The 26897-nt window shown below is 39.3% G+C and overlaps 5 protein-coding genes and 2 non-coding genes across 9 annotated transcripts in view; 4 read left to right on the top strand and 3 right to left on the bottom strand.

The window, feature by feature from the left end:
• Nucleotides 1-21547, top strand: part of LOC143212634 (xaa-Pro aminopeptidase 1-like) — a 53805-nt gene extending 32258 nt beyond the window's left edge. The window contains exons 2-13 of one of the 2 annotated variants that reach the window (XM_076431600.1): nucleotides 8287-8516; nucleotides 8593-8634; nucleotides 9372-9551; nucleotides 10286-10403; nucleotides 12986-13364; nucleotides 13735-13855; nucleotides 19365-19728; nucleotides 19933-20166; nucleotides 20239-20396; nucleotides 20472-20561; nucleotides 20629-20860; nucleotides 20924-21547. In XM_076431600.1, coding sequence (XP_076287715.1) covers nucleotides 8287-8516; nucleotides 8593-8634; nucleotides 9372-9551; nucleotides 10286-10403; nucleotides 12986-13364; nucleotides 13735-13855; nucleotides 19365-19728; nucleotides 19933-20166; nucleotides 20239-20396; nucleotides 20472-20561; nucleotides 20629-20860; nucleotides 20924-20946 — 2171 coding nt within the window. In that variant the 3' untranslated portion in view covers nucleotides 20947-21547. The remainder of the gene's footprint in view (nucleotides 1-8286; nucleotides 8517-8592; nucleotides 8635-9371; nucleotides 9552-10285; nucleotides 10404-12985; nucleotides 13365-13734; nucleotides 13856-19364; nucleotides 19729-19932; nucleotides 20167-20238; nucleotides 20397-20471; nucleotides 20562-20628; nucleotides 20861-20923) is intronic. The other variant, XM_076431602.1, reaches the window with a different exon arrangement.
• LOC143212636 (esterase FE4-like) lies at nucleotides 72-2678 on the bottom strand. Its single transcript, XM_076431605.1, has 9 exons — nucleotides 2463-2678; nucleotides 2076-2364; nucleotides 1788-1973; nucleotides 1527-1726; nucleotides 1277-1445; nucleotides 1040-1206; nucleotides 743-887; nucleotides 544-676; nucleotides 72-480 (listed from the first exon to the last, which is right to left on the bottom strand). The coding sequence occupies exons 1-9, from the start codon at nucleotides 2652-2654 to the stop codon at nucleotides 309-311; spliced, it is 1653 nt and encodes a 550-aa protein (XP_076287720.1). The 5' UTR covers nucleotides 2655-2678; the 3' UTR covers nucleotides 72-308.
• On the top strand, nucleotides 7501-7573 carry Trnaa-agc (transfer RNA alanine (anticodon AGC)). Its single transcript has one exon. It is a non-coding gene; the product is annotated as a tRNA-Ala (tRNA).
• LOC143213191 (small nucleolar RNA U3) lies at nucleotides 9923-10137 on the top strand. The gene has a single exon (XR_013009911.1). It is a non-coding gene; the product is annotated as a small nucleolar RNA U3 (small nucleolar RNA).
• On the bottom strand, nucleotides 14901-17417 carry LOC143212644 (uncharacterized). Of its 2 annotated transcripts, XM_076431618.1 has the most exons (4): nucleotides 16411-17417; nucleotides 16272-16340; nucleotides 15900-15989; nucleotides 14901-15842 (listed from the first exon to the last, which is right to left on the bottom strand). In XM_076431618.1, exons 1-4 carry the CDS (start codon nucleotides 16522-16524, stop codon nucleotides 15735-15737), a joined length of 381 nt encoding a protein of 126 aa, XP_076287733.1. In that variant the 5' UTR covers nucleotides 16525-17417; the 3' UTR covers nucleotides 14901-15734. The 2 variants fall into 2 exon arrangements, with proteins under 2 accessions (XP_076287733.1, XP_076287732.1); XM_076431617.1 differs by having other exon boundaries at nucleotides 14901-15989.
• On the bottom strand, nucleotides 21224-22579 carry LOC143212642 (NADH dehydrogenase [ubiquinone] 1 alpha subcomplex assembly factor 4-like). The gene is made up of 5 exons (XM_076431615.1): nucleotides 22422-22579; nucleotides 22174-22331; nucleotides 21857-21948; nucleotides 21552-21774; nucleotides 21224-21471 (listed from the first exon to the last, which is right to left on the bottom strand). The coding sequence occupies exons 1-5, from the start codon at nucleotides 22436-22438 to the stop codon at nucleotides 21386-21388; spliced, it is 576 nt and encodes a 191-aa protein (XP_076287730.1). The 5' UTR covers nucleotides 22439-22579; the 3' UTR covers nucleotides 21224-21385.
• A 4-nt stretch (nucleotides 22580-22583) lies between these two features.
• LOC143212633 (protein KRI1 homolog) lies at nucleotides 22584-25914 on the top strand. Its single transcript, XM_076431599.1, has 7 exons — nucleotides 22584-22927; nucleotides 23111-23202; nucleotides 23284-23679; nucleotides 23738-24496; nucleotides 24561-24821; nucleotides 24897-25054; nucleotides 25128-25914. The coding sequence occupies exons 1-7, from the start codon at nucleotides 22816-22818 to the stop codon at nucleotides 25711-25713; spliced, it is 2364 nt and encodes a 787-aa protein (XP_076287714.1). The 5' UTR covers nucleotides 22584-22815; the 3' UTR covers nucleotides 25714-25914.
• The last annotated feature ends 983 nt before the right edge of the window (nucleotides 25915-26897 follow it).

Raw genomic sequence — 26897 nt, 5'->3', positions numbered from 1 at the left:
TTATAACCGGACTGCGGATTTTATGTATTTATAGAAAAACTGAAAGGGTGAAATTTATAACAAGGAAGAACTGTACACAATTTTTGAATGAGGGGAGATATTTGTATTTGGCTGCTGTTCCTTTCAATTGATGCAGAAAATGTTTAATTTGCATAAAGATCCAAGGTCTAATTATAATTCTTTATACAATACCATTTTCAACGTTCTCTTGAATAAACTATAGAGAGTATGTTTAAGTTTTAGTTCACCTTATCGTTAATTATAAGTACAGTTATCGCAACAGGCGTACTCTAAACCTGACTCTAATATCACATTCCGGTTCCAGTAACGTTACTGTACTTCTTCTTCCAGTAATCGATCCTCTCTTGCAACAGGTTCTTCTCGAGCTTTAACTCTTTGTTGATGTTCAGGTAATTGTTGTCGTCTCCGCGGGGCTCCCAGTTCACGGTGATGTCGTCGTCCATATTGGAAGTTGGATTGCTGAAACAGATATTCAAATATTCAAATGTTCAAACACTCGGATTAATTTCTAACATCACTGACTTGTCTTTGGCAAAATTCGTCCACAATTTGGTCATGATGTTCGTCATCTTCTCCGCGGAGGAGCCTGGCTCTGGCAGATTCTTGAAAGCGCCGGAATAAAACAGATAGCCCAACTCGTCGCCGTGTGCGACTCCTAAACAAAGACAATTGTTTTAAAAATGTCATAAAACCTTCTTTTACTGTGTACGTGGCAACCAACCATCGGTAATGCCGAATAAGTGCTTCATGAATCCGAAGGTCGCCTCGTAGTTGAACTGGTACAGATAAATCGATGCTGAATTCTTCGCTTTGATGAAGTCCAGCGCCATGATTTGCACCGCGTTGAAGTAGGAGTCGCTCAGCATCTGTGAAACGCAAGTCAAATTAATATGCGCGATACAAAAATCCTCCGATGAGCTCAAACACCCAGAATTGGCTTGAATCGAGGGGAAAAAGTTACGTGTCTAATCCGGGGCTGACAAAGACAAGGGGAACGGTAGAGCGGGGAGACAATTACCTTAGTGAATTCGTTTATGTTCTCCTTCGTCACTTGCTTGTCCCCGAAGTAGAACCTCTTCAGACATTGGCCATGCATTTTCAGCAAGTCCGGATCGGTAATGTTCAAGTTGTTCGGCAAGAACAGTTCTGGCTCGGTGTTCATCATCTCGATGTAGTCCAGCATCACTAATTCGAGAAAAACGCAATGTATTATAATCATTTCAACATGGAAAATTAATGTATCTGTCACTCATACTTTGCGCAAAGTGCACTGCCTCATCGGCGACCAATCCTGTCATCAGAGGCACGTCTGCGACTTGTCCATTTTTCAATAAGACCCACGGATCATTCGGAAGGAACATGTCTTGGCCCAGGTCGGCCTCGATGGAGGGAACGAATGCAGCCAAACTGCCACCCAAAGCATTCTATAATTAGGTGAAAAATGGATAATAAATTTAGGGTGTACAGATTCTTATAACTTCATTGTTCGTGTAAATATACTTTACCAGAGACTTGGACACTTCGTCAGAGGCAGAAATGATATCTTTCACGTGGAACTCGGAGAGTTTCTCCACCAACTCAGCGGAATCGGTGGTTTTTATGCCGAGAGCTTCTCCTAGCATGAACGCATGATCTCTGGAGTTGGTAGACAGTGCCCACGGAGCGAGCATCGATCCGCTTTGCTCGATCACGGCGTTGAACAGGCCTGGAATCGTCGATGATGATAGTTAACGTATACAAAAGTGCGTCCAACTAAAATAAGTTACCTTCAGACATGGGGGAGTACATGTGATACTGAACAGACGCTCCGCCGGAGCTGTGGCCGAAGATAGTGACTCTGTTAGGGCAACCGCCGAAGAAGTGTATGTTATCCTTGACCCACTTCAACGCCAGCACTTGATCTTTCATGCCAGCGTTGCCAGGAGCACTTTTGTCCCCGGTATTCAAATATCCTAAAGCAATTCAGAAGAATTTAACTGTCTCGCATATGCTTACAGTCTGAAAAGTCTTGAAAGTTGTCGAAAAGTTATAGGGTAATAAATAGATGAGGCTACCTAGGGCACCGAGTCTGTAGTTAACGGTCACAACAATGACATCCTCCTCGACTAGGAAGTCTGGTCCGAAGAGCATGTCGTCAGCAGTTCCCCCGTTCCATAGGCCAGGGTGGAACCACACCATGACAGCTTTGCGAGCCTCTTTGTCCAAGACTGGAGTGTAAACATTTAGGTAGTGGCAATCCTCTTCGCCGATGAGTCCTTTCTTGATCATGCAGTAGAATGGACACGCGGCACGATGTTGGGTTGCATCGTACACGCCTTCCCAGGGTTCAGCTGGCTCTGCTATCTGCAAATGTACAGATATTTCATTAATCGTCAGTAGACAGCGGATTTTATTCATTATCCATCATACTATACATGTAGATGCATGATCAGCTTACTCACGCGAAATTTGTTAGGGCCGACGTTCGGCTGAGCGTACGGTATGCCCTTGAAGCTGTAGTAACCCTTGTTGCGTAGAATGGTCTCGGTTTTGTACCCCTTCAGAATCCCCTGAGGTATCTCCAGCTGAACATCCTGGTTTGCGTTCACACAAACCAGCATCAATCCACAGAGCAACCACTTGTCCAGCCACATGTCGAATTACTGAAACGCGAAATGATCGTTAGACGCCGATGACGTGGCTTTTATAGAAGAGAACATCCTGTCCAGGGATCGGCTATCAATGCCTCGTAAAGGACAGTCGCCGGAAAAATAGATTGCGTAAGCCTAACGTCGCGTCGCAGCCAGCGAACGTGCTCGCATAAGCATGGATTATCCGCGCAATAACAATGAACAATGATTTTCGGACAGCATTTTCCATCGAATTATGGCAATCGGAACTGAACTACGCTTCCGGCTGCGTTGAGTAATAAAAGTAACCTGAGTGTTGGTACTATTAAGCTAAATTACATCGTGTACGTTTCGGGGATGGAATCAGGCTAGCGAATCTTTCAGAACAATTATGAACGTGCAGAGTCAAGATCTAAAAAAGTTGGTTTACCAGTTATTTCATTACATCACGTTATTTTAAACCATGCATTAATTCAATGTAATTTGTACGATATTGTCATAAACGAACCTTTATTTGTAAATTGTACGCAATTTACAATGTTTTAGGAATCACAATTGCGAACTATTTACAATTTTTTAGAATTTACTATTGTGTACAATTTACGAGTTTTCAGAATTTACAATTGTGTACGAGCACAATTCTGTTTTCCTTTATTGGACATATTTCCAAAATTTTCATTTCATTTACATTCGGTCTGAATTTTCCCGATAATTTCCAGCCGAGATAAAAAAAAAGCACGAATACGGATCGGTCTGATTAGGCTCGCGAAGGTTCGCGTGCACGGTGCAGCCAGCAATAAAAAAATAAGGAGAACACTTTTGCATCCCTTCGAGCACGTGGACGCGCGGTTACATAGGAAAGCTCGCTCGGTGAAAATTGTAAAGTTACAACAGAGTAAAAGCCGCTTTCGTTGCGCTCCTACTACCCTAGTAGTATATTTAATATTACTTGATATTTACGTTAAATTATTAAATTAAACAATTCGGCGACCGGTTGCCTTGGGCACCGTACAGTCCCCTCGGAAAGTCTGTTTCTGGAATTTCTGTTGTAACCGTGTATCGATTTTTCTCAGGTTTCCCGTCGCGAAACTGATCGAAGCTTGTCAGAACAAAGTTGATTATTGTGTCCGAAGATTTTATGGTGTGTAGAGAATTAAGCATCGGCATTGCGATTATTATTCCGGATTGGTAATCATTAAATAATATTCGCCAGGTAAATAATTGGATCGATCGAAACGTAGATTTCGGAATGGCCGACCTCCTCGGGAGATCTGCTGTCCTACTATGTGAGCACCACTCAGCACACCCTCTTATTTCCCACAGGACTATCTCCTATCTGTTTTGTTCCTTTCACTTAGTTTTTGTTCGATTAAAACCGCAGAAATCATTTTTTTCGAGAGATTTATTGCTCACGGCTGGGTTAATTGTTCGAAATAATCTTTAACAACCTGACGGGCCGGAAAATTATATGTTTAGGTTGACGACTAAATTCGCGACCTTTTGTTTCGTAACTCTTTTATTGTATCATTATAACCAGGGCTTCGGAGTCAGAGTCGGTGTCGGAATTTGGGAGTAATTGCTGATCACTGGAGTCGGAGCCGGAGTAAGAAAAAGCTATACATCGACTCCCGGAGTCGGAGTCAGAGTCGAAAAAAAATATATCGACTCCGACTCCAACTCCAACTCTTTTGTTTATAAATCATTGATAGATTTATGTATACATAAATAAATTGCTAATATTCGATCTACAGTATAGACGTATTGTATATGTATACATATACCTCGGCACTATGTAGAATGTAGAGGAGAAACAGTTAAAGTTATGGTAGTAGTATTTTCTAACTATTGCCTGAAAGTGAGAAAGTAACAGTCGTGTTGCGTTGTATCAGAGTTATCTGTTCCATATTCTTAGAATTTATTACAATATTTCAACTATTTATTCAGTTTTATTACAACTCTTAATTATTTTGAGTACATATTTTTTCAATTTGGAAAGTCGGAATCGGAGTCGGAGTCGGATTCGGAGTCGGAGGTAAAAAAAAAGGAGGAGTTGGAGTCGGAGTTGGAGTTAAGAATTTTTTCTACCGACTCCGAAGCCCTGATCATAACCTCATTCAGTGGCCATTCCTTTTGAAATGTATATCATTAGAAAGCACTGATTTGTGCGATTAATTTGATATAAAATACTCATGCTTAAAAATTATATACATATAAATGACTTTGTTTGAGAAAATGTGGAGGTCGCGAACATAGTTGCCAACCTAATAGTAAATTCTCTATAAACGCGAAAATCTTTCAACGATAAACGCGACAAAAATATCCCCTCCAAACTAATACACTGACTCGGCTCGGTATATCGGTGTGAACCACTACAAACGCGACGCGGAGAGTCGCAGTCGTCGGCACAGTTCAAACGCGCCCGTGAGTCATCATAACGTTACACCACAGTCAAACTTCTTCATTTTCCATGATTCTGTTATGGGATTTTCACTACCTTATTTCTAGCATTTTTCTGATTAAACTGATACCAAACACGATATAATTTAAGCAGAATTTAGTGGTTTAATTGACGATGAAAGTTTCGAGCGCAAGGAAGGACAGCGTATGTGAAAGAAAGAGACGCAGAGTCGCAGCGCGCCGGCACAGTTCAAACGCCCGTGAGTCATCATAACGTTACACCAACAGTCAAACTTCTTCATTTTCCATGATTCTGTTATGGGACTTTCACTACCTTATTTCTGGCATTTTTCTGATTAAAATGATACCAAACACGGTATAATTTGAAAGAATTTAGTGGTTTAATTGACGGTACGTACATATGAAGTGACTTTAGAACATGAAAAAGAAAGAGAAATTGCGATCTCGACGCTATGCAAAGATTAAAAAACGAGAAAAATTACTTTATAAAATATGCTGAACTGTTTTATATTTTTATTATATTATTTTTTTGTCATTACACATTGGTTTACTTCATATCCTCATTACGGCACTGGTTGTTGTATCGCCTAAAAACAGAATGTTGTGAGGGCCAAGCGTTACGGTGGTCATAAAGTAACTAAACTTTCGACGGTAATGTCGGGATTAACGGTAAAACCTATTAAAAAGATTGCCGCGCGGAGTGCCAGATGTTTAACGTTCGGTTTCGCAAATATAAAGACGCGATGAACTATGACCGATCATGTCGCAAAACCGAACACCGTGTCAAGTCACGCGCGTCGCTCGCTCCATTACAATTTTTTGATAAGAAACAAAATTAAATAAATCTTGAATAAATCTTAAGTACATTACTTAAAACAGTTCAAAAACTACAAAAAGTGTGTCTTTTCCTGATGCATGCAAACGCTCCGATTCGATAGTTTTCCTTCGATGGTATTTAAACTGCAAGGAAGGATAGCGCGTATAGAAAAGAAAGAGACGCGGAGAGTCGAAGTCGCCGGCACAGTTCAAAGGCCCGCGCGTGGTCTCGCTTTACACGCGCTGTCCTTCTCTACGTTCGGCTCGGCCTTTGAAGCTCGAAAAAAGTAGGACCACGATCGAAAAACGAGACAAAATCCCCCCGGTGCGTTCGCGTTTATAGAGAATTTACTGTATGTATCCAAAGTTAAACTCGCCATAAATCCCTGTGAATAATTTCTAAATAGAAAAAATATATAAAAAAACTTTTTAAAAACCACGCATATATTAATATGCACTAAAGAGGAGAAAATAATTTTTTTAGACATTAGCGACAATAAATAAAAGCGTGGAGCGCCCACGAAGATTGCGTCAATATAATTTAGCGCCCCACGCTTTTATTTATTGTCGCTGATGTCTATAAAAATTATTTTCTTCTTTTTAGTGCATATTAACATAAGCGTGGTTTTTAAAAAGTTTTTCTATATATTTTTTTATTTTCTACTTTTTAGTCTTTACATATCTTGTAATCTATTTTAATTACCACTTCAACCTGTAAATTCAATCATCTTTTGTAAAAGGAAAAATATTGTGTCATGGCAGCTGCAAATCGAAGTGACGGTTAAGATTAAAATTTTTTTTTCTCCTAGACGCACACAGTTTTTTTTAAAATTTGTTTTTTAATATTGCATTGTCACCCAGTTCTGAGCTATATTTAAAGTTTCAAGTCTCCAGCTTATCGGGAAGTGGTTTAAAATTCGATTACAAGATTTGGCGCATACAACGACGACAACTCGGCAAGCTAATATAAGCGTGGTAATAAAAATATAAATTGAACAAACAATCAACCTAGATATCACTACATAGGTGTCACGTAGTCATTTTACTTGACTGATTATATTTGTTTATTTTCACTATACAGTGGTACCTCGGTATACGTATGCTTTGGAGTATGTCCAATTCGAAATACGTTCTGTTTGGACGTGACAATTTCGACTTCTGTTCTGTTATACGACATAAATTTTTTGTGTGAATTTTACGTCCATATTAATAATAATCAAATAATAAGTAATTTCAAGAAACTGTACACTGAAGCATTATTCCAGAGGTGCTTCCAAGTATCCTCCGAGACAGAATTAACCCTGAGAGAGTTCTGGAAAGATCATTTTAAAGCTCATTGACAAAACTTGGCAGGAAGTTTCCCACAGAACAATGAACTCCGTGAAATGTTTGGTCACGAGCAGTAACCGAATTTCTTTATTCAAACGATGAACTTTAATCAATAAAATATTTTCTTATTTATTCTTTTTGGTAAAAGATCATTGAACAAGAGTGAGAATATCGTATTCGTTAAAGATCATTGATTGAATAAAAAAATTGGGCTCTATTTCACCTTAAAATACCGAAATTACTTTCTCGCCAACCTAATATTTAAGGGCTGCGATTTATATCGTAATTTAGAAACGTTGGTTTCAACGGGGGCGTAGCTCAGATGGTAGAGCGCTCGCTTAGCATGCGAGAGGTACCGGGATCGATGCCCGGCGCCTCCAAGTGATATATAACGGTGTTATTTTTTTCTGTATAAAATATTTTTTTACGTTCTAACTCAGTGTTCCTCAACCTTTTTCGGTTTACGGCACACTAAAAATATCTGGAATTATTTCCGGCACACCTGAATATAGAAATGTCAACGTTGTACGATACAAACAAAAACAAAACAAGATTTAGTCAATGTGAGGGCCGAGCCTGTTTTCTTGAACAAATTAAATCAAAACGAGGTTGCAAAGTCGCCACAAAAGTTCGTATTTCATCGTCAACTTTTAAAAGTCTTCCTCGCTTTTTGGACTTGATTTCTGACAATACTGAAAATCCAAATTCACAGAATCATGAAGATGTAAAAGGCAGAAAAATTTTAACACTAAACCTACCAACACCGGTCAAAATGACCGGTTCCAGGTTTCTTATTTTACAATTAGAAAAATAATAAAACTGATTTCATAAGAAACGATAGATATCTTTAGTAAAACAAAGTCTAAATAAAATCAATCTTGTCATTTTTATAAGGGAACCAGTCACTTGTAAGTGACTGGTAGGTTTAGTGTTAATGGCTTTCAAGCGAATTATTCAAGAGAATTATTTGTCAAAAACCCTTGCGGCATATTTGACAATCTCTCGTGGCACACAGGTTGAGAAACACTGTTCTAACTGATGCAGTAACATGTTGACAATAACTCGTCGAAAATAAATCCATGAAATTTTGAAGTTGAAGGTTTGACGGACGCAGTGCACGATGAAACTCCGATCGCGGAGCTGAGTTTCGACTACAATGGAGCAAAACGATCTCACTGCCCACCAAGAAGCATTAAACAGCCTGGCAATCGACAAGACACTTCGTTGAAACTCAAACAATTGCGGTCAGAAATGCTTCGCATCGCTTCCGTCCAAGGGCCAGCTTTGGATGGGTACATTGTCACTTCGGATGATGCGCATCAGGTAATTCCAATTATTATTACGAACATTTTCTTATTGTTCCGAACAAAGCAGATTTGAAGGTGCATTAACTTTTCAGACAGTGAGCTACGTTAGTCGTGGCCGTGAAGGCCCGTTGGAGGTATAATTCGCGTAAGACATCGCGTTTGAAAATTTATCAAGCTTCCAGTTTGAAATCCAAAGTTTGCCAGTTTCGGAGGAATTGTTTCAACGAGTTTGAGAATTGAAAGAACCGATCCCCAATTACAATTTCCCTTGAACACAGTAGCGCGTTATAGTAACTAGTTGGGACCTTGCAGTGACGTACCCAGGGGGGAGCTAGGGGGCCAAGTCTCCCCAAGAAAATATGTTTGGCTTCCAAAATTGAAATCGCGGAATAGCCCTGGGTACCGTTGACAGATATTTTGGCTTAAAAAAGGTCATTATGCGAAACCTAGGGTTGAGTTCAACTCACCCCCCAAGATTACGTCCTGTGTGCGCCACTGGGGCCTTGGACAAAGTAGAATTTCGGGGCCCCTAGCCCCAACTAAATAACTTTATGAGAAAAAACGTAGAATTTGGATCTTGGATCTTGGTTTGTGTTCGGGGCCCCCGTTTGCTTGGAGCCCCGGGCATATGCCCAAGCTGCCCATAGGGTAACGCGCCACTGCTTGAACAAATTTTGTGAAAACTAAAATAAAAATCTGAATGCATAAAAATCCGCAGTCTAACTACGAAAACTGTGGTTCTAATCGCTAGCGTTGTTCGATTTGGTTGAAAATTGTTTGCTCACTAATAGCTTCGTAATCCCAGAGATCAACGAATAATGTACATGCATAGCTAATGATTTCTTGACGTGTGCGTTGACTTTATCATTAGAGCGAGGTGGTGGACCCACGAGACATGAGACGAGAATTCATTACCGGATTCACTGGTAGCTCTGGGGAAGCCGTCATTACGTCGAAGAAGGCTGTGTTTTGGACTGATGGACGGTATCATGTCCAAGCTGATCAACAGCTTGATTGTAACTGGATGCTGATGAAGAATTTTCAAGATTCTGTGAGTGCAATTATATACTTCCGTTTCGAAATTGTATGCATGTTTTGTTTAAAATAAAAATAAAAATGCAAGTTATTATATTTAAGAATTAAAATCTGGTCTTTGTAGAACGTTTCAGGAACATCGCAAGTTTAAATAAACAATTGTATTACAATTTTTGTTTAAAAAACATTTTCTCACATTACTTATATTTTTCAAGATATTTGAGAATCTGTAGACGAGCCGCGCGTGCGTTGTATAATATGTAGGTTGCGAAACGCAACATCTACTTCAACTTTCTACCGCTAGATGGCCAACATCTTCGACTGGCTGCTCGCTGCTGAAGATGTTTGGTCTCTACGATATATACGTCGCTGCGAGTGAGGAAATCTAAGATCATACTTCACAGGATCATTTCTGTAGTATATCTTGTTTCTCTCAAACTCAATTTTAGAGTTTGATGCAGCCACGATGAAGAGTCGTAGCTCCTTTCCTTGAGCGTGAGAAAGACTCGAGAAGTTGGGACCGTCTAATTTCTCAGTCATCGATGATCGTTCATCCCCTGTACTCAGTACGGGGGACATGGGAATGGGGCTGTCTGAGTGGTCTTATTATTTATTATAAATATAATTATATTGTTTAATATATCTTCTCTCACGAGAGAGAGATTGATAAAGAATTTTTTAAAATTATTCTTTAACATATTGCTTCAACTTAAAAAATTTTTCAACTAACAATTATTTCGACAATTTTAGGTACCCAGCATACCCGAATGGCTGATAAACGAGTTCCGAAGCGGCCCTTCAGCGCGCATTGGCGCCGATCCAACGTTAGTTTCCGCTAGCCTTTGGATTTCATGGGAACAAGCATTAGGTAAGAATGAAAACTACCGAAAGGCACTAAAACCAACTGCGTAAATAAATGTTGGATAAACTTTATCGTTTGTCATCGAGTAGACATAGAAACATCGTCGCTATCACAACACGAATGATCGTCGCTCATCACTTCTGCCAAGTTTTATATTGGGTTGGCAAGAAAGTAATTCCGGTATTTTAAAGAAATGAACTTTAATGAATAAAGCAGCGACCCCTAGACAGAGATGGGCAGTATTCAAATAAAAAATTATTCAATAAATTTTTGAATAAAAGATAAATAACTATTATTCTTTATTCGAGGGCTTGAATAAAAAAGTAACTATTATTCAAAAATTATTAGAATAATTTTTTATTCACCGAGAATTTATTCAAGCTTAGAATAAAATTTTTATTCTTTATTCTTATTCTTTATTCTTATTCTTTTTTCTCGAAAATGAATAAATCCATGAATACTTTCGGCCAGCTCGAGGCTACAATGAACACGACCGACGCCCGAGGGTCGAGCCCTGAGGCCTGAGCCCAGAACACAATAGTAGTGCAATAAACACGGCCCGACAATCCCCCGGCGAGCCAGGTAGCTCGGCATGAAACCGCTAAGGAGCGAATGGTGAACTTATTTATTTTCCGTGCTACCCTCACGAAAGTCACACGAGCCAATTCGTGGCGTTCTGCCGATTAAGAAAAGCCTAAACTCGACGGAATTAGGACCGTTTCTAGTGGTTTTATTAATTAAAGTATGCTCGAAATTTTTATTCTAATAACTTTCTGGCCATCACCGCGCTAGCGCGACGAAGCGACGGGGACTTGGGACGCCTTGGCCAAGTGGTGCAATAAACACGGCCCGACAATCCCGGTGACAATCACGGTGATGGCCAGAAAATTATTAGAATAAAAATTTCGAGCATACTTTAATTAATAAAACCACTAGAAACGGTCCTAATTCCGTTGAGTTTAGTCTTTTCTTAATCGGCAGAACGCCACGAATTGGCTCGTGTGACTTTCGTGAGGGTAGCACGAAAAATAAATAAGTTCACCATTCGCTCCTTAGCGGTTTCATGCCGAGCTACCTGGCTCGCCGGGGGATTGTCGGGCCGTGTTTATTGCACCACTTGGCCAAGGCGTCCCAAGTCCCCGTCGCTTCGTCGCGTTAGCGCGGTGATGGCCAGAAAGTTATTAGAATAAAAATTTCGAGCATACTTTAATTAATAAAACCACTAGAAACGGTCCTAATTCCGTCGAGTTTAGGCTTTTCTTAATCGGCAGAACGCCACGAATTGGCTCGTGTGACTTTCGTGAGGGTAGCACGGAAAATAAATAAGTTCACCATTCGCTCCTTAGCGGTTTCATGCCGAGCTACCTGGCTCGCCGGGGGATTGTCGGGCCGTGTTTATTGCACTACTATTGTGTTCTGGGCTCAGGCCTCAGGGCTCGACCCTCGGGCGTCGGTCGTGTTCATTGTAGCCTCGAGCTGGCCGAAAGTATTCATGGATTTATTCATTTTCGAGAAAAAAGAATAAGAATAAAGAATAAAAATTTTATTCTAAGCTTGAATAAATTCTCGGTGAATAAAAAATTATTCTAATAATTTTTGAATAATAGTTACTTTTTTATTCAAGCCCCCGAATAAAGAATAAAAATTTTGTATCTTTTATTCAGTACCCGGAATTTTTATTAAAATAAAAATTTTGCCCATCTCTGCCCCTAGACGATCAATATTATCGTCAATATATTGATACATATTGATCATCTGTAAATCAAATTGAAAGATTGCGCAATATATTGAGTCAATCAAAAAGAGTTTGATTTTTATTGTACAATCTCGTAAACGTTGCTTTGTCTGTGGGTAATATTGCGCAATATTGGCTCAGTTCTATCTTCAAAGTCGTAAAGTGAACATTGAATTTTAAACTTAAACGCTGACTTGAAGGAATAGCATCTCGCACTACAGTATTTTTTTTTTGAATTTCAGATATAACCATTCTCAAAAAAGTTCATCAAATCTAGTCGCAGAAAGTTTTGAAAATCAGTTGGTTCACTTATTCTTGTTAGATCACTTAACAAATTTTCATGAGTTCATGACTGTAGTGTACTCATTTCTTTTTTTAAACCATTCCTTCATCCACCGGCGCTTCTTTTTTAAAGCTGTGACTAATGCCCACACTTTCTTTTTATTTCACATGTTAACTGCAGTGTCATCAGTCGTGCACTAACTTATTGGGCAATAATATTGTCTCGTGTGGGTGAGCCAGCAATAGTATTGTGCAGTATATTGTGCCATGATAAGATTGTCATGCCATGATGATAAGAAAATCGATGAGAATATATCTTATTGGTTAAAGTTCATCGCTTGAATAAAGAGATTCGGTTTTATTCCACCTTAAAAGATCGAAATGACTTCCTTGCCAACGCAATATTTTCTCGATACCTCGTCTAATGAATGCAACTTTTCAAAAACGAGTGATTCGGTCCGATTTGAAAGAAAGTTGTGCTTTTTTGAAGGGTGTCGATTCACTTTCGCTGTTCGCACCCCGCTCTTCGAACGATGATGCCCCGAGATTAACGATAGCGATTCGTGTCCAGCGAATTCACCCGTAAAATTGGTTCCTGTCCGTAACAACCTGGTGGACTTGATCTGGCAGGTCGGCCGACCGAATTACAATCCGCACGCGGCTTATCCGCTACCGGACAAGTTCTCCGGAAGAGCCTGGCAGGAAAAGGTCCAATCGGTTCGAAACGAGATGAAGGAATTGGGAGCCGATGCTTTTGTCGTCACCGCTCTCGACGAAATAGCTTGGCTATTCAATATCCGTGGATCCGACCTGCCTGACACACCTGTCCTCAGGGCGTACGCTGTCGTTACGCTCAATGCGATCCACCTGTACGCGCCCAGACAGAAAATCCTGCGATCGGTCGAGAAGCATCTGAAAATGGACTTCTGCAATCACGAGAACTGCGTCAGGTAAGGCTGCAACGATTAGAGTTGGGCAAAAATTTTTATTGAAATAAAATTTTTGCTCAACTTTGGCAACGATTAGCTACAATTTATATTCTGATATATTCTAGTATATTCTTGCATATTTTAGTATATTCTGGTATATTCTAGTCCAATTTAGTATATTTTGGTTTATTCTGGTATATTGTAGTATATTCTCCGTATATTCTTGTATATTCTAATGCAATCTAGTATATTCTAGTACAATTTAGTATATTTTGGTTTATTCTGGTATATTGTAGTATATTCTCTGTATATTCTTGTATATTTTAATGCAATCCAGTATATTCAAGTATATTGCGGTCTTGTATATTGCTCTTGTATATTGTTGCTACAGGTGGCATAACTACACTTCGATTTGGTACGACCTGCGGACCATGTCGCAGGCATGGAACACTGTGTGGTTACCAACGCAATGCGGTTACACTCCAGGCGTCTCCAAGGAAGTGTACGACAGTGTACGTATAAATTTCATTCCTCACAGGACCGGCCCTGTCAGGGCCGGCCTGACAGGGGCCCTAAATTTTTTGTAAAGTAAAAAAAATGTACAAACACGAACATACAGGGTGAGTCCGAAGAGAAACAGAATACCTAAATATCTCCGTTACTTTTCGTTGTACAAAAAAACTTTTTAGGGCAAAGTTACACTGTTTGAAGGACCACATGTAACGGTGTAAGGGAAAAAATTTTCAAGGTCATTTTTTTACAAGATTTCAGGGTCATTGATATTTTTTTTTTAATGGAATGAGGTATTTTTTAATTCATCAATCGATGCAGCTGGACATTCGTTATAAAAAAGTACTAACCCATGTATGTCGAAAAGTTCGTAATTCAGGAGATATTTCAATTTAAATAACTCTAAAACACCATTACTGTCGTACTAAGACGTTAGCGTTTACTTGCTAGTGTAAATTGAAGAGTTGAAATTGAAATTGAAAAATTGAAGTTGAAAATGAAATTGAAGATTTGAAATTAACGAATTGAAATTGAAAAATTGACGTTGAAATTGAAAAATTGAAATTGAAGAGTTGAAGTTGAAGTTGAAGGGTTGATATTGAAATTTACGTTGAAATTGAAAAATTTAAATTGAAGTTGAAGGGTTAACATTGAAATCGAAGTTGAAATTGAAAAATTGACGTTGAGATTGAAAAATTGAAATTGAAGAGTTGAAGTTGAAGTTGAAGGGTTGATATTGAAATTTACGTTGAAATTGAAAAATTGAAATTGAAGTTGAAGGGTTAACATTGAAATCGAAGTTGAAATTGAAAAATTGACGTTGAAATTGAAGAGTTGAAATTAACGAAATGAAATTGAAAAATTGAAATTTAAATGAAAGAGTGGAAATTGAAGTTGGAATGGAAGAGTTGAAATTGAAGTTGAAATGGGAGAGTTAAAATTGAAATTGACATTGAAGTTGAAGGGTTAATATTGAAATTAAAGTTGAAATGGAAAAAATGAAATTGAAAATGAAGTGTTGGGGCCCTCTCAATCGCGGGCCCCGGTGCATATTCCTGATAATTAGACTGTAGATTTTTATAGAAAATACGTAAAACGTTCTGGATATTGTACGACGCGTGGCAACGAATACGATCCCCACAGCTATACGCGTATTAGAGGAGATAATCCTAGGCGAGATGGCACCTTCTCCGTCATGTTCCCCTAGTCTCGTAGAGCTTGTTGAGCTTAGCTTGATCGCCACGTGACGAGCTGACACACCTCCGTGAACACAGTCCAAACACGAACGATTGGCCTTTTCCACGCGATCTTACCGCAGCCATTCTCTGATTATACCGGGAATGTCCGGTATCAACGAGATAGCCATGTAAAACGCTGTAACGCGGTGCAATGCGGGCTCGTGTGGTTCACCTTCTCTTCAGCATGATCGCCGGAGCTTAGGGACGCCTGGACGCCCGCGGCATCAGAAACCAGAGAGCAATTCTCTCGTTATTATAGCCCAGTGCTTCCCAACCTTACCTGTCCAGCACATCACGCTAAACAATACAGTGTTACAGAAAGAAACAATTTTTTAGAATGCAGAAAGTGTATGAAAATTTCCGATCTATTACAGCGGACGCAAATAGAATAGTCTAGGACAGAGACTAGGACATACGACTGTCACTTCAGAAAATTGCTCGAGGATACTGTCGGCGTGCTGGCATAATCAATCATCGACGCGCACTTCGCGAGCGTGAAGTAATGGCGATAACTAGAAAATTAAATGAACTTTGGTCTTGCTGCATTATTTTCCATGCGTTGAATTTATTGACCGAGCAAACTCGTCTCTAGCTAGACTCTGCCTCCTACAATCGACGCAGAACATTTTTATTAACATTATTATTAACTGTGGACGGCCATTGTTTCATTGGTGCCCGACGAGTCGATTGATCTCGACGCCTCGTTCCACTGTATCACAACCACGAGGTACGTGGCCACCGTCCCGATGCTCTGTAAAAGAAAATCTGAAAATGAACGAAACAAGAGAAAATGAAAAGAACAACCTACTCGTGTGACGAAAGTATCGTTCAGCCAGAAGAGATGCGTGTCCTCGCGGTCCATTTCGCTGAGCGAGACTTGCAAAGAGAATTGTACCAGCTGAAACCAACAATCATGAATTTATTAATTGTTAGACGATCATTAGACTGCGGATGTTTCAGCAATTTTCGAATTTTTGTAGGCAAATTTTAAGATAGAGAATTCATGTAAAATGTTATTTTCAGTGATAGCAGTCTTTGTAGATCTGAGATAAATAAAGATCGTGCTAAATTCTGTGGAATTTTATTTTCTAGCATTTTTGAAAATATCTTGAAGCCATAAACGCATGGAGATCCGCAATCAGACAATCATAAATTGATTTTATAGAATTTTTATTCTCACCTCGTTTTTCAACTCGGTGTCGGAATTGTGTATGGAGCACACGTGAATAATCTGTATTATCTCCTTCGCCTGTGGACGTAGTCGAAATGTTTATTAAATTGATTCGATTAAAATGTTTATTGAATTGAACATTGCTCACCTCTTTGACAGTCTGCTCGCAGAGACGGCTCACCACAACAACTTTCATCCACACGTACACCGCGTCGAGAATATAACAACACATTATTATGTACGTCGACAAAAACTCAGTCATTTCCGGAGTTGGATACACCGATGCCGCGTAATAATAGTAACAAATTCCGACGATGTTCAGCGTGCTTAGCGTCGCGAAAAATATGATTTGCTTGTCGAATATTCTGTTGAGCGATTTCGTGATCACGCACAGTTGCAGATGAACGTATCTTCGGGAGGAAAATTATTTCAAAGAAATGTTTTGGAGTAAAACAAGAAAATATTGAAAACAATCCCCGATACCTGATCTGTTGAAGCATACTGATCTTGTTCACAGGATACAATTGGCGCTTCATGATTTGTGTGCCATTGTACGGAATGATTTTGTTCCGACGGGAAATACGTTCGATGTGCCACTCTTTCAAACACCTTTCCAACCATGAAGACACCATTTCGTTGTTCCATTCCTCCATTCCTATCTGGCACTCTTCGATGAAGAACTTCTTCAGCAGGTCGTTCGCACGTTTGAAGTTGTTCCTCAGCCAACTGATACGAGAATGAGACCGTGAAATATTATTGGAGATTGTTGTTGATGGTTCCATTATATTATTCGGTCACACTGAACTGCGGATTTTATGCAAAACAGAAACTTTTCATCTGAATCGCAAGAAATTGGGGTGAAAGAAAAATTAAATTTCTTCCTTAACCCTATTTGCATTCGGAGCTATTTTCACTGGAAAATTAAACATTTCTTCCGATCTAGAATATTTCCATTCCCTATGATTTCTAAAATTTTATGCAATTCTCATACGATATCTAAATGTTTAGAAATTGATTAGATACTGATATAGATATAGATACTGATGTATTTAATACAGTAAACAATAAGCAATTTTAGTTGTGCCTCAGAGGGGACAACCGGGTGTAACTGGGTTAATATATACACTACTGTGCAAAAGAAAGAAGCGTCCGGCCATATTCAAGGAAAGCGTAAAAAATCAAATAAAAACATAGTAAGTTTTGAAAAAGGATTCCGCTGTTTAATTGAATAGTTCTGAGAATGTGTTATTGCGGATTATTTAATACTTTAAATGCAATAAATCAATCATTGTGCAATACAATTTCTACATAAAGATATTGTTTGTCATTATATCTTGTAATTATACTGGGTGCTTCTTTCTTTTGCACAGTAGTGTATTCAATAGGTTAAAAATAATATTTTCGTAAAAGTTCCATTGGTGAATTTATACATATAATTCGTATTACTCGGTTTTGTTAAACAATTATTATAGTTCACAGTATTTTACAGACGCAAATTTTCTCTTGAAAATGGTCCACACTTGGATCGAAACGTTGAGAACAATTTAAATTGCAAAATTGCTTGTGAGTAATATTTGATCGAACCTGTGGCGCCGAAATCATAGTTTATTTTAAAATAATATAATGGTACCTATAAATTCTTCTAATGTTTTTGCTACTTTAAATTACGCCTACTCATTTTTATGATAAATGCATATAATCCGCAGTCTCTCGATCACGTACCAAACGTGCGCCAAGTAGTCTAAGACAACTATCCCGCTGAGAGACAGCAAGAATGAATACAGCAGGTCGCCATATGCGTAACTCAAACCCGTGCGCTTCGTAAATACCGAATATATAAGGGTAGTAATCCATAATCCGTTTAACAAAGAAATTGCACAAATCGATACCGTCCAGACGAACACGTTCCGATGATTCACCACGACGTTCATTTTCTTCAGGCTCTCATCCGCCTCGGCAATATGCTTCCGCAAAAGTGTCATCTCCTACGAGAGAGACTTGCAACTAAATGAAAATGTTTGTATAAACCAGGGCTTCGGAGTCGGTAGAAAAAATTCTTAACTCCAACTCCGACTCCTACTCCGACCCCGACTCCGATTCCGACTTTCCAAATTGAAAAAATATGTACTCATAATAATTAAGAGTTGTAATAAAACTGAATAAATAGTTGAAATATTGTAATAAATTCTAAGAATATGGAACAGATAACTCAACAATACAACGATACGATACAACGCAACACGACTGTTACTTTCTCACTTTCAGGCAATTATGGGTATACATTTATACATATAAAAACCACGCTGTTTATGGTCTTAAAGACGCCTTCCTAGGACGTAAAACGGACGCCTTCAAGACGTCGTGTGCTATCTGGGTACTTACCTTGTAGTACCACCAGCCTAATATCTGCATACTGATCACGCACACGGAGGAAACTATTAACAGAACTTCGTACAACATACACGATATGAAGTTGTACAGATCTGTCTTGAGACACAAATAGTAGAAATAGACGGAAAGAGCCACCCCCATTGTTACAACTAATTTATACAGAAAGCTAAACAACAGCCTAAAAGTATTGGAATGACTGATCACTCTCACTCCTATTATACGATTCAACGCGACCACGATCGCGCTCTGATCGTCAAAGTTGTCTTCTTTCATTGAGCGTTTTTCTCTCCTCCTCGTCACAGTGTAATATTTTCTCTAAATCTCGGCCAATTAGTCTCCAAGCTGTTTCGAATCCCCAATACTTTTTCTTTATGCGCGGTTCTTCGTTTCCGAAGCACCCCGCGATGAAGAGCACATGCAGCCAACAATATTGCTACTAACGACGAAGGGGACGCGAGCACAGTATTTAGGTATATAGACGTTTGATTAATTGTTGTTTCCGTAGTACACGGCTCTCCGACGATAAAAAAAGCAATTCCATTAGAGCTTCGAAGAAAAAATGACGATTATGGCAATTATAATAGAACAGAAATAAGATTATCGATCGATATCTGCTGCATTACGCGAACCACCTAAATTGGAAAGTGTGCTGCTGCTTCTTCTTGGGATTAGCTAGGACAAAATGTATTTGAATTATTATATAATTTTCAGATTCCGCCAGAGAAACGTCTGCAGAAACCGTCGCCGATCGTGCGTTTCCAAACGCAGAAGAACGCGATCGAGGCGGATGGTATGCGAAGATCGCATTTGAGAGACGCGGTGGCGATGTGCGATTTTTTGGCATACATGGAGGAGCAGTACGATTTGAATTCGGATGGCTGGGACGAAATGCAAGTGGCTAGATTGGCGAACGAGTTCCGATACGAACAGGACAACAACAGAGGCATTTCGTTCCCAACTATCGCCGGATACGGGCCGAACGCTGCTATACCTCATTACGTGCCTAACAATCTCACGAACATCCTGATTGGGAGAACGTCTACGTTGGTAGTGGACTCCGGAGGTCAATATCTAGGTAATAAATCAAAAGTCACGCATTCCGTACGAAATGAAGAACTTCCGAAAGTCGGTTAAATCGGATTGACCGATAATTTTGCACATATTTTCGATGGAGCTTTCGTGTCAATTTTCTTTTTACGTTTACGATGAAAAGAGTCGACAAGAAGTTTACTGCAATCACGCGAAAGACCCTGTACTATTTTTAAACATTTCGCGACAGATGGAACAACCGACGTGACGAGGACTCTCCATTTCGGCATCCCGACGGATGAACAGAAGAAAGCCTACACCAGAGTGCTAATCGGGGCGATACAATTAGCCTCCATGGTTTTCCCAAGCAGTCTAGCTGCCAGCCAGTTAGATGTTGTCGCACGGTCGCCATTGTGGAACGTCGGCTATGACTATCTGCATGGAACGAGCCACGGGATCGGCCATTTCTTGTCTGTCCATGAATGTTCGTATAATTTCGTTGTTCAAGTACTTTCTGGGCCCACCACTTCGCTAATTAAATTTCCTGCAATTTCAGCACCCATTAGTATGCACTACATGCAAGTCCCTTCATCGGACAAGGCATGTGGACCTGTGGAATTGGAACCAAGATTTTTCCTCACCAATGAGCCAGGATACTACAAAGAAGGCGACTTTGGTGTGCGTTTGGAGAACGTTCTTGAAGTCGTAAAAGCGGTAAACATAATCTTGTTCAAGAAGAGAAAATAATCTTCGCCTGAATTTGTAATCATAGTTATAAAATTGATGCAGGGGAACTCGGAGTTTCTGAAATTCAGAGATGTCACGCTGGTTCCGTACGAGCCTAAATTAATAGACATCAGTATGCTGAATCCGTCTCACGTGAGTTAAACGAATAAAATAAACCTGAATTCTATTTCCTTTACACTCCGAGATCATGTTTACGCAGAGGCGGTGGCTGAACAATTACAATCGTCGGATTCGAAACGAGGTTGGCTCAGAGCTGAAGAGAAGACTCCGAATGAACGCTTTCGACTGGCTTTTGACGAAAACTGTAGTAATCCCGGAATCCAGTCCAGTCGACGAAGGACTGCTTTTCGGGCTTTCCGGCTCGCCGTCTTATTTGTTTAAACAATTGCATGTATTAGTTCTCGCCGTCTCCGTTTGCCATGTTCTACTCGGTAAGCATAACTGACTCATTTCTCTGATAAATGCATAATGCAAACATTTCTTTCGTGTTTCAGGTCTTTCAAATATATGGAGTTAACTAAGGGAGACGAGATCACGTGAATTTGTCAAATGAGTGATAATTAGACTGCGAATCTTTACCAAAAATTTTGTACATCGTCGGGAAAAGTGTAGTCGTGCATAATATCCGCAGTCTAGAGATAATAAACAGATTAGTATTTATATATAGAATCTAGTTATTTATATTATACAGGGTAGAACTGTACGATCTAAGAAACAGCACGGACCCGAGGATTTTTCTTGGATCGAACCTTCACTGTGAAAAGTATTTTTATTACAACTAGCATAGTCCATACTCCATTAATTGCTCTTCTTTATTGTTTATGTTCAGCCTCAGTCAAACAAATGCTTCTTATAAATATTTCGGAAACTAGGTAAGATAGCCGACTAATTAGCGTATCTAAATATATCTGTACATCACTTACATAAATTGTATATAAACTACTTCTAGAAACTAGTCAATCGGTTTTAAACGACACAATTATCTTGTCTGCGTCAGATTTCGTTTGAAGCTCGGGGATTGTAAAATGCTTTAGTATACTCGCTGTAACCAAAACAATGTACCATAAATAACATGCTCTAGAATAAACAACATAAACGCTTATTATCTCTACTATCACGTACCTACAACAGTTTTGTCTAGTTTATATTGCGCAGCTATTTTCTCCGTAGTGTGTTCTGTAGGATTATCAATGTGGGCCTTCATAAAAACCAGAGCCCCTCTGAGTGAACATTTGCCCTCGGGAACGATATCTGCTTCGTAGAAACCAAACTCAAATTGCGGTGCGCTAACTCCTTTTTGCGGCATTACTTTCGTTGACTCCTCTTTTGTCTTTTGTTCTGGTTGCTGTTGAACGTACAGAAAATATTTAGCGTGTTATCTAGCTTGGAAATTAATAAAACGAACAGCTATACAAAACAGCAAATACCACAGGATCTTCGGAGGTGACGAAAACATTCTTTAAGCGGTCGTCTAGCGCTCGATTCTTCTTATTGTGCTCTTCCATGAAGTTTGGGTACACTGAAACAGAAAGACCGGGCTTAGTACAACTCTTATAACTGGACCGTGGATCTTTATGCGTTTACGGCTTCTGAAAATGTTCAAAAAATCGTGGAATAGTCTACAAAGACTACCACTGGAAGTAAGATTTTATTTTATTCCACTTTGTGTTAAAATTCGTCTATAAAAATCGCAAATTGTATAAACAGCCCTTACAAATGTTCCAATGAATGAAAAGCTACTTACTTTTGTCAACTAATTCCTTTTGTTTAGACACCGAAGCATGCTGAGGTGCAGGGATTGGTTTTTCTCTCGAAATAACTTTCGCAGCTCGATTCTCGATATTCAATGTTCGAATCGGACGCGTTAAAAGTGATAACACCTTTCCCATGATAAGTTTTAACCTTAAATGAAAATATTACGATGCGATAACATGAATTTTCCTGTATACTTGATTTTCCAAAATGGAGTTAATAAGTTCGCTGCATAATTACAATTCGATATTTTTCATATTCGTAACAGCGAGATAAAATGATAATAGAATTTTTATATATTCTTATGCAATAGTTGACCTAATATATATAGGTTAGGTTCTTCCCATTCGTAATGCAGTGGTGCCAACTTGCCGACTTGTTCTCTGATCGGGATACAGGATTGCCAATATCACGAAAGACGACGAAATCTGACGAAATGTTGTGTTGTGAAAAGCATGTGGTTTTGCAACGTGTTTGTGACACATAACCTAACTTAACCTGTACAACCGATTGTGTATGTTTTTATTATTTGTATTCATCGCAAACGGGAGCCCTTTATCTCATCTTACAAATAATTCTGGGAACGCGAAAAAGTGAGAATTTGTTTACTGTCGTTAAATGATTGTTTGACGCAATGTCCACACTTTTTAACGTAGAGAACTCTGACTCGGATGGAGAATTGAAAATAAACGCTGACTATGCCAAGAACTATAATAATTGGCGGCAGAAGGAGGAATTGAACAAATGTAAGTGCATATTACACTTCGCATATTAACTTAAAAGTTAAACATTTCTTCTCTATGATTTTTGAAATTTGATGGATATGAAATTGGTACAATACCTAAATGTTTAGTAATTGATTAGATACCGACATGTTTAATAATGTAAACAATATTTTGAATAATGGTACAGCAATTTTAACGTTTCAGTAAAGACCAAGTATGGAGACATCAATGGAACTACGGTTTCTGATCGAGACTCTGATTCCGAGAGCTCATCGTCCTCTGAAGAAGAAGAAAATGTACTATCCTAACTTTTTTCTTACATATCAATTGTGTCTACGGTAGTTTGTATAATGTTCTAATCGATTTCGTTTTCGCAGGAGGTGTCGGAACAGTTTGACAAAGACTTCTACAAAACCCTAGCTTTGCTGAAGAAGAAGGATCCATACATTTATAATCAAGACGTAACTTTCTTCGACGACACGAACAAAGTGCAAGAGTCGTACTACGAGAAGAAGAAATCCTCTGATAAATCTAAGAAAGAGAAAGCGGTCTACTTGAGAGATTTCGAGAGAGACATTATAGTGAAGCGAGAGGGAAAGTTCAGCGACAGCGAAGACGAAGACACGTTAAGGAAAAACGAAGCAGAAGTGAAAGGAGTAACGTATAAGCAAGAACAGGAGCAAATAATACAAAGTTTCAAGGATGTACTGCGGGACGAGGAGGAAGACGATTTGTTAAAACCGAAAACCAAGTCTCGGATAGAGAAAGAGAAGGTAAGTAATCATTAAACTCTAAAATTTTCATTGGTAGAACGTTGCGTTGTTTATTCAGGAAGAAGCAGATTACAAAGAATGGCTGAAAGGACAAGAATCGAATATAAACGAGGAGGAACAGCAAGCGCTTAAGCCTTTGCGTGATTTTTGGTCGAATCCTGATTTAGATGCGGACGAAAAGTTCTTAAGAGACTATGTATTGAATAATAAGTACTCGGACAATGATTACATTGGCGCTGATTTAGATGGTGCCCATTTAGCACACGACAGTGACGACAATTTATCGGAAGATGAGAAGAATATAGAGAGACAGGAAGAGTTCGAGCATAAATACAACTTCAGGTTCGAGGAACCGGATCAGGAGTTCATTAAGAGGTACCCGCGCACCATGGAGAATTCGATGCGGAAGAAAGACACTCGCAGAGCACAGAAGAGAGCAGAAGTGAAGCAGAGGAAGGAGGAGGACAAGCTTCGGAAGAGAGAAGAGCTGAAACAGCTGAAAGCGTTGAAGAGGAAAGAGATTGAAGAGAAGATTGAGAAACTGAAGGAAATTACAGGAAACGAAGACATAAAGTTTAACGATGTCGACTTGGACGGTGACTTCGATCCGAACGAGTACGACAAGAAAATGTCTGAAATGTTTAATGATGACTACTACGGAGCTCCCGAAGAAGACATAAAACCTGAGTTTCCGGATATCGATGAGGAACTGGAAATTGAAAGTACGTGGGACAATTATGATCCGAGTGCGGAGAATAATGAGGTGTACGGCGAAGAGGAGCACAAAGGGCCGCATTGCGAGGACGAAGACTTCAATGTAAAGTATTTGTTATTGCTCTATCTTAAGGATTGTTCGCAAATAATTATTGGTAAAAATCTAGATGGATGCTGACTACGACGCGTCCAAAAGTAATCAGACGGAGGAAGATGGAACGAAGAAGAGGAAACGCAGACGGAAATCCAAGTTTGCTGAACTGATGGCGCAGAAGAAACCGAAGTTCGACCCCCAGCAATACCAGTCCTACCAAGAGTACTTCGACAAGTATTACTCTTTGAACTACGAGGATATGATTGGGGACATACCGTGCAGATTTAAATATAGAAAAGTTGTACCCAACGATTATGGTTTGAGCGTGGAAGAGGTTAGATTTATTAAATACTTGGATGGTTTATACATTCTTCAAGTTATTAATATGTTCATATATTTGTTGAGTTAGGTTCTAATGGCGGATGATAAGGAGCTGAATAAATGGTGTTCTTTGAAAAAAGCGCTTCAGTATAAACCGGATCACGCGGAATTAAACGACGTCCGAATGTACCAGCAGAAGGCCAGTAACGAGGGACTTAAAAGGAAGATACTCACGAGTTTATACAGGTATGAACATCAAATGACACTATGAGCTTGAAAGATCAATATCAGGTGCACGTTTTACATGAGTATTTTTCAGAAATCCGGAGGATGAAGAGGAAGAGGGTAAAACGCAGAACGACACTACTGTCGCTGAGGATGGGAAAGAGACGAAGAAGAAACGTCGCAGGAGAAAGAAGAAACAAGAAACGCAGAATATTTTATCTTCTAACGAAACGAATGAAAGAACCTCAAATAAAACAGACGAAATCAGTAAAGACATTACGAATGTCTCAGAAACGACCCCGAAAAAGTCTATGACCAAGAGTAAGGGAAATAAAAAACGAGAGAGGGCTGAGGAACCGCTCGAACAGTCTGAAAGACCGTCGTCGAAGAAGAAGAAACAGTATAGCGCTGAAGAAAACGAATCGAACAAATCTGTGAAGAGTAAAAACACTGTCGCTGCTCAAAGTAACGGTGAAGTCAGTTCCAAGAAGTTGAAGAAGAAGAAGTTGAAGCCGCTAGAGAAATCGAAGGACAAGAAATTCAACAAAAAGAAAGGAAAAGACTCCGTGCCGAAAGAAATCGATGACATTGTCTCGTTGAATCCGGAAAGGCTGAAAACGTACGGAATAAATCCGAAGAAGTTCAAGAATAAATTGAAATACGGGAGTAAGCAATATTAGCCTTGGTATCGTCACTGTAAATACAAATTTGTATATATTATTGCCTGAAGAAATAAACAATGTATCTTGTATAGACGAATCTGGTATTATACAGCAATTTATTTTGTTTGATCTATGTTAATTATGATACAGGGCCCTGTTTGATGTAAATAGAGAGGGGGAGGGGGTACGCATTTGGTAGCCCGCACCCTCGAGTAGGAGTGGCCGTGTTGGGGTGAATCCGTCCGACATGATAAACGATGTTTGCGGATTATTCGAATCGCAGCAGTCTGCTTGCGTTTATTCTTCCGAAATCTCCATCTCTAATCCCGGCCATATGCTCTGGTCGAGGAAGTGGGTCGAAGCGTTTCTTATTGTTTCTTTCACGATTATTGAAACTGTAGAAATGTTGTAGAATTGCGCCAACCGGTGATGTTGCAAGCGATTCGAACATTTTGGTATATATTCCACAGAAGACGATTTTTTCACTCTTTCAAATCGCATTTCTGAGGTAACAAAATTGCTTAATTCAATGTAACACTAATTAGAGCTTATAATGTACCCCCACGGTAAAACCTGCAAGTCTAGCTTTCCTTCTAGTAGCAAAAACGTCGAAGCAGTTTGGTTTCTATTGTTTTTGACAATGATCTCCCACTACAAAAAATCTGAAAAAAATCGAGGACACTGCTTTTGATGGTAGCTTATTAGGGCACTAAACAGTAAAATAGCATGTTTTCATATTTTTGAGAAATCTTCATTTTTCCGACGTTTCGAGTGTTTTTCATTTTTCACGACCATAGTTTGCAAACAAAAGATCTGCAAAAATTCTATAAAATGCCACTATAAAGTGCCACATTTTTTTCAGAATTTTAGGAAACATCCGAGAGCGGAAAATGAGCGGAAAAACGCGAAATCTAATTTACCCTATAACTACCCTCATGGGCAAGCTGGAGGGCTGAAATTTTACTTAGATGGGTTTTTATTGGTCAGCTTTCGAATGGTTCAAGAACCATTGAAAAACCTCTAAGGGTAGTTTTGACCATCTTAATCGGCTAGGCCCTTTCCTTTGAAGTTCCTAGTACTGGGAAAATTGTTTTGTATCTGAATATGTAATGTGAAAATATACATAGAAACATGTATGTGTCTAAGGATGAGCACGGAGCGTGCCCCCGCTGCTTCGAATCCTATTCCAGTGACTGGAATAA

The sequence above is a fragment of the Lasioglossum baleicum genome, chromosome 10 (assembly GCF_051020765.1).
Source record: "Lasioglossum baleicum chromosome 10, iyLasBale1, whole genome shotgun sequence".
NCBI classification, from domain to species: Eukaryota; Metazoa; Arthropoda; class Insecta; order Hymenoptera; family Halictidae; genus Lasioglossum; species Lasioglossum baleicum.
The sequence above is the reverse complement of the archived record's forward strand: the minus strand, read 5'-3'. Positions and strand labels throughout refer to the sequence as shown.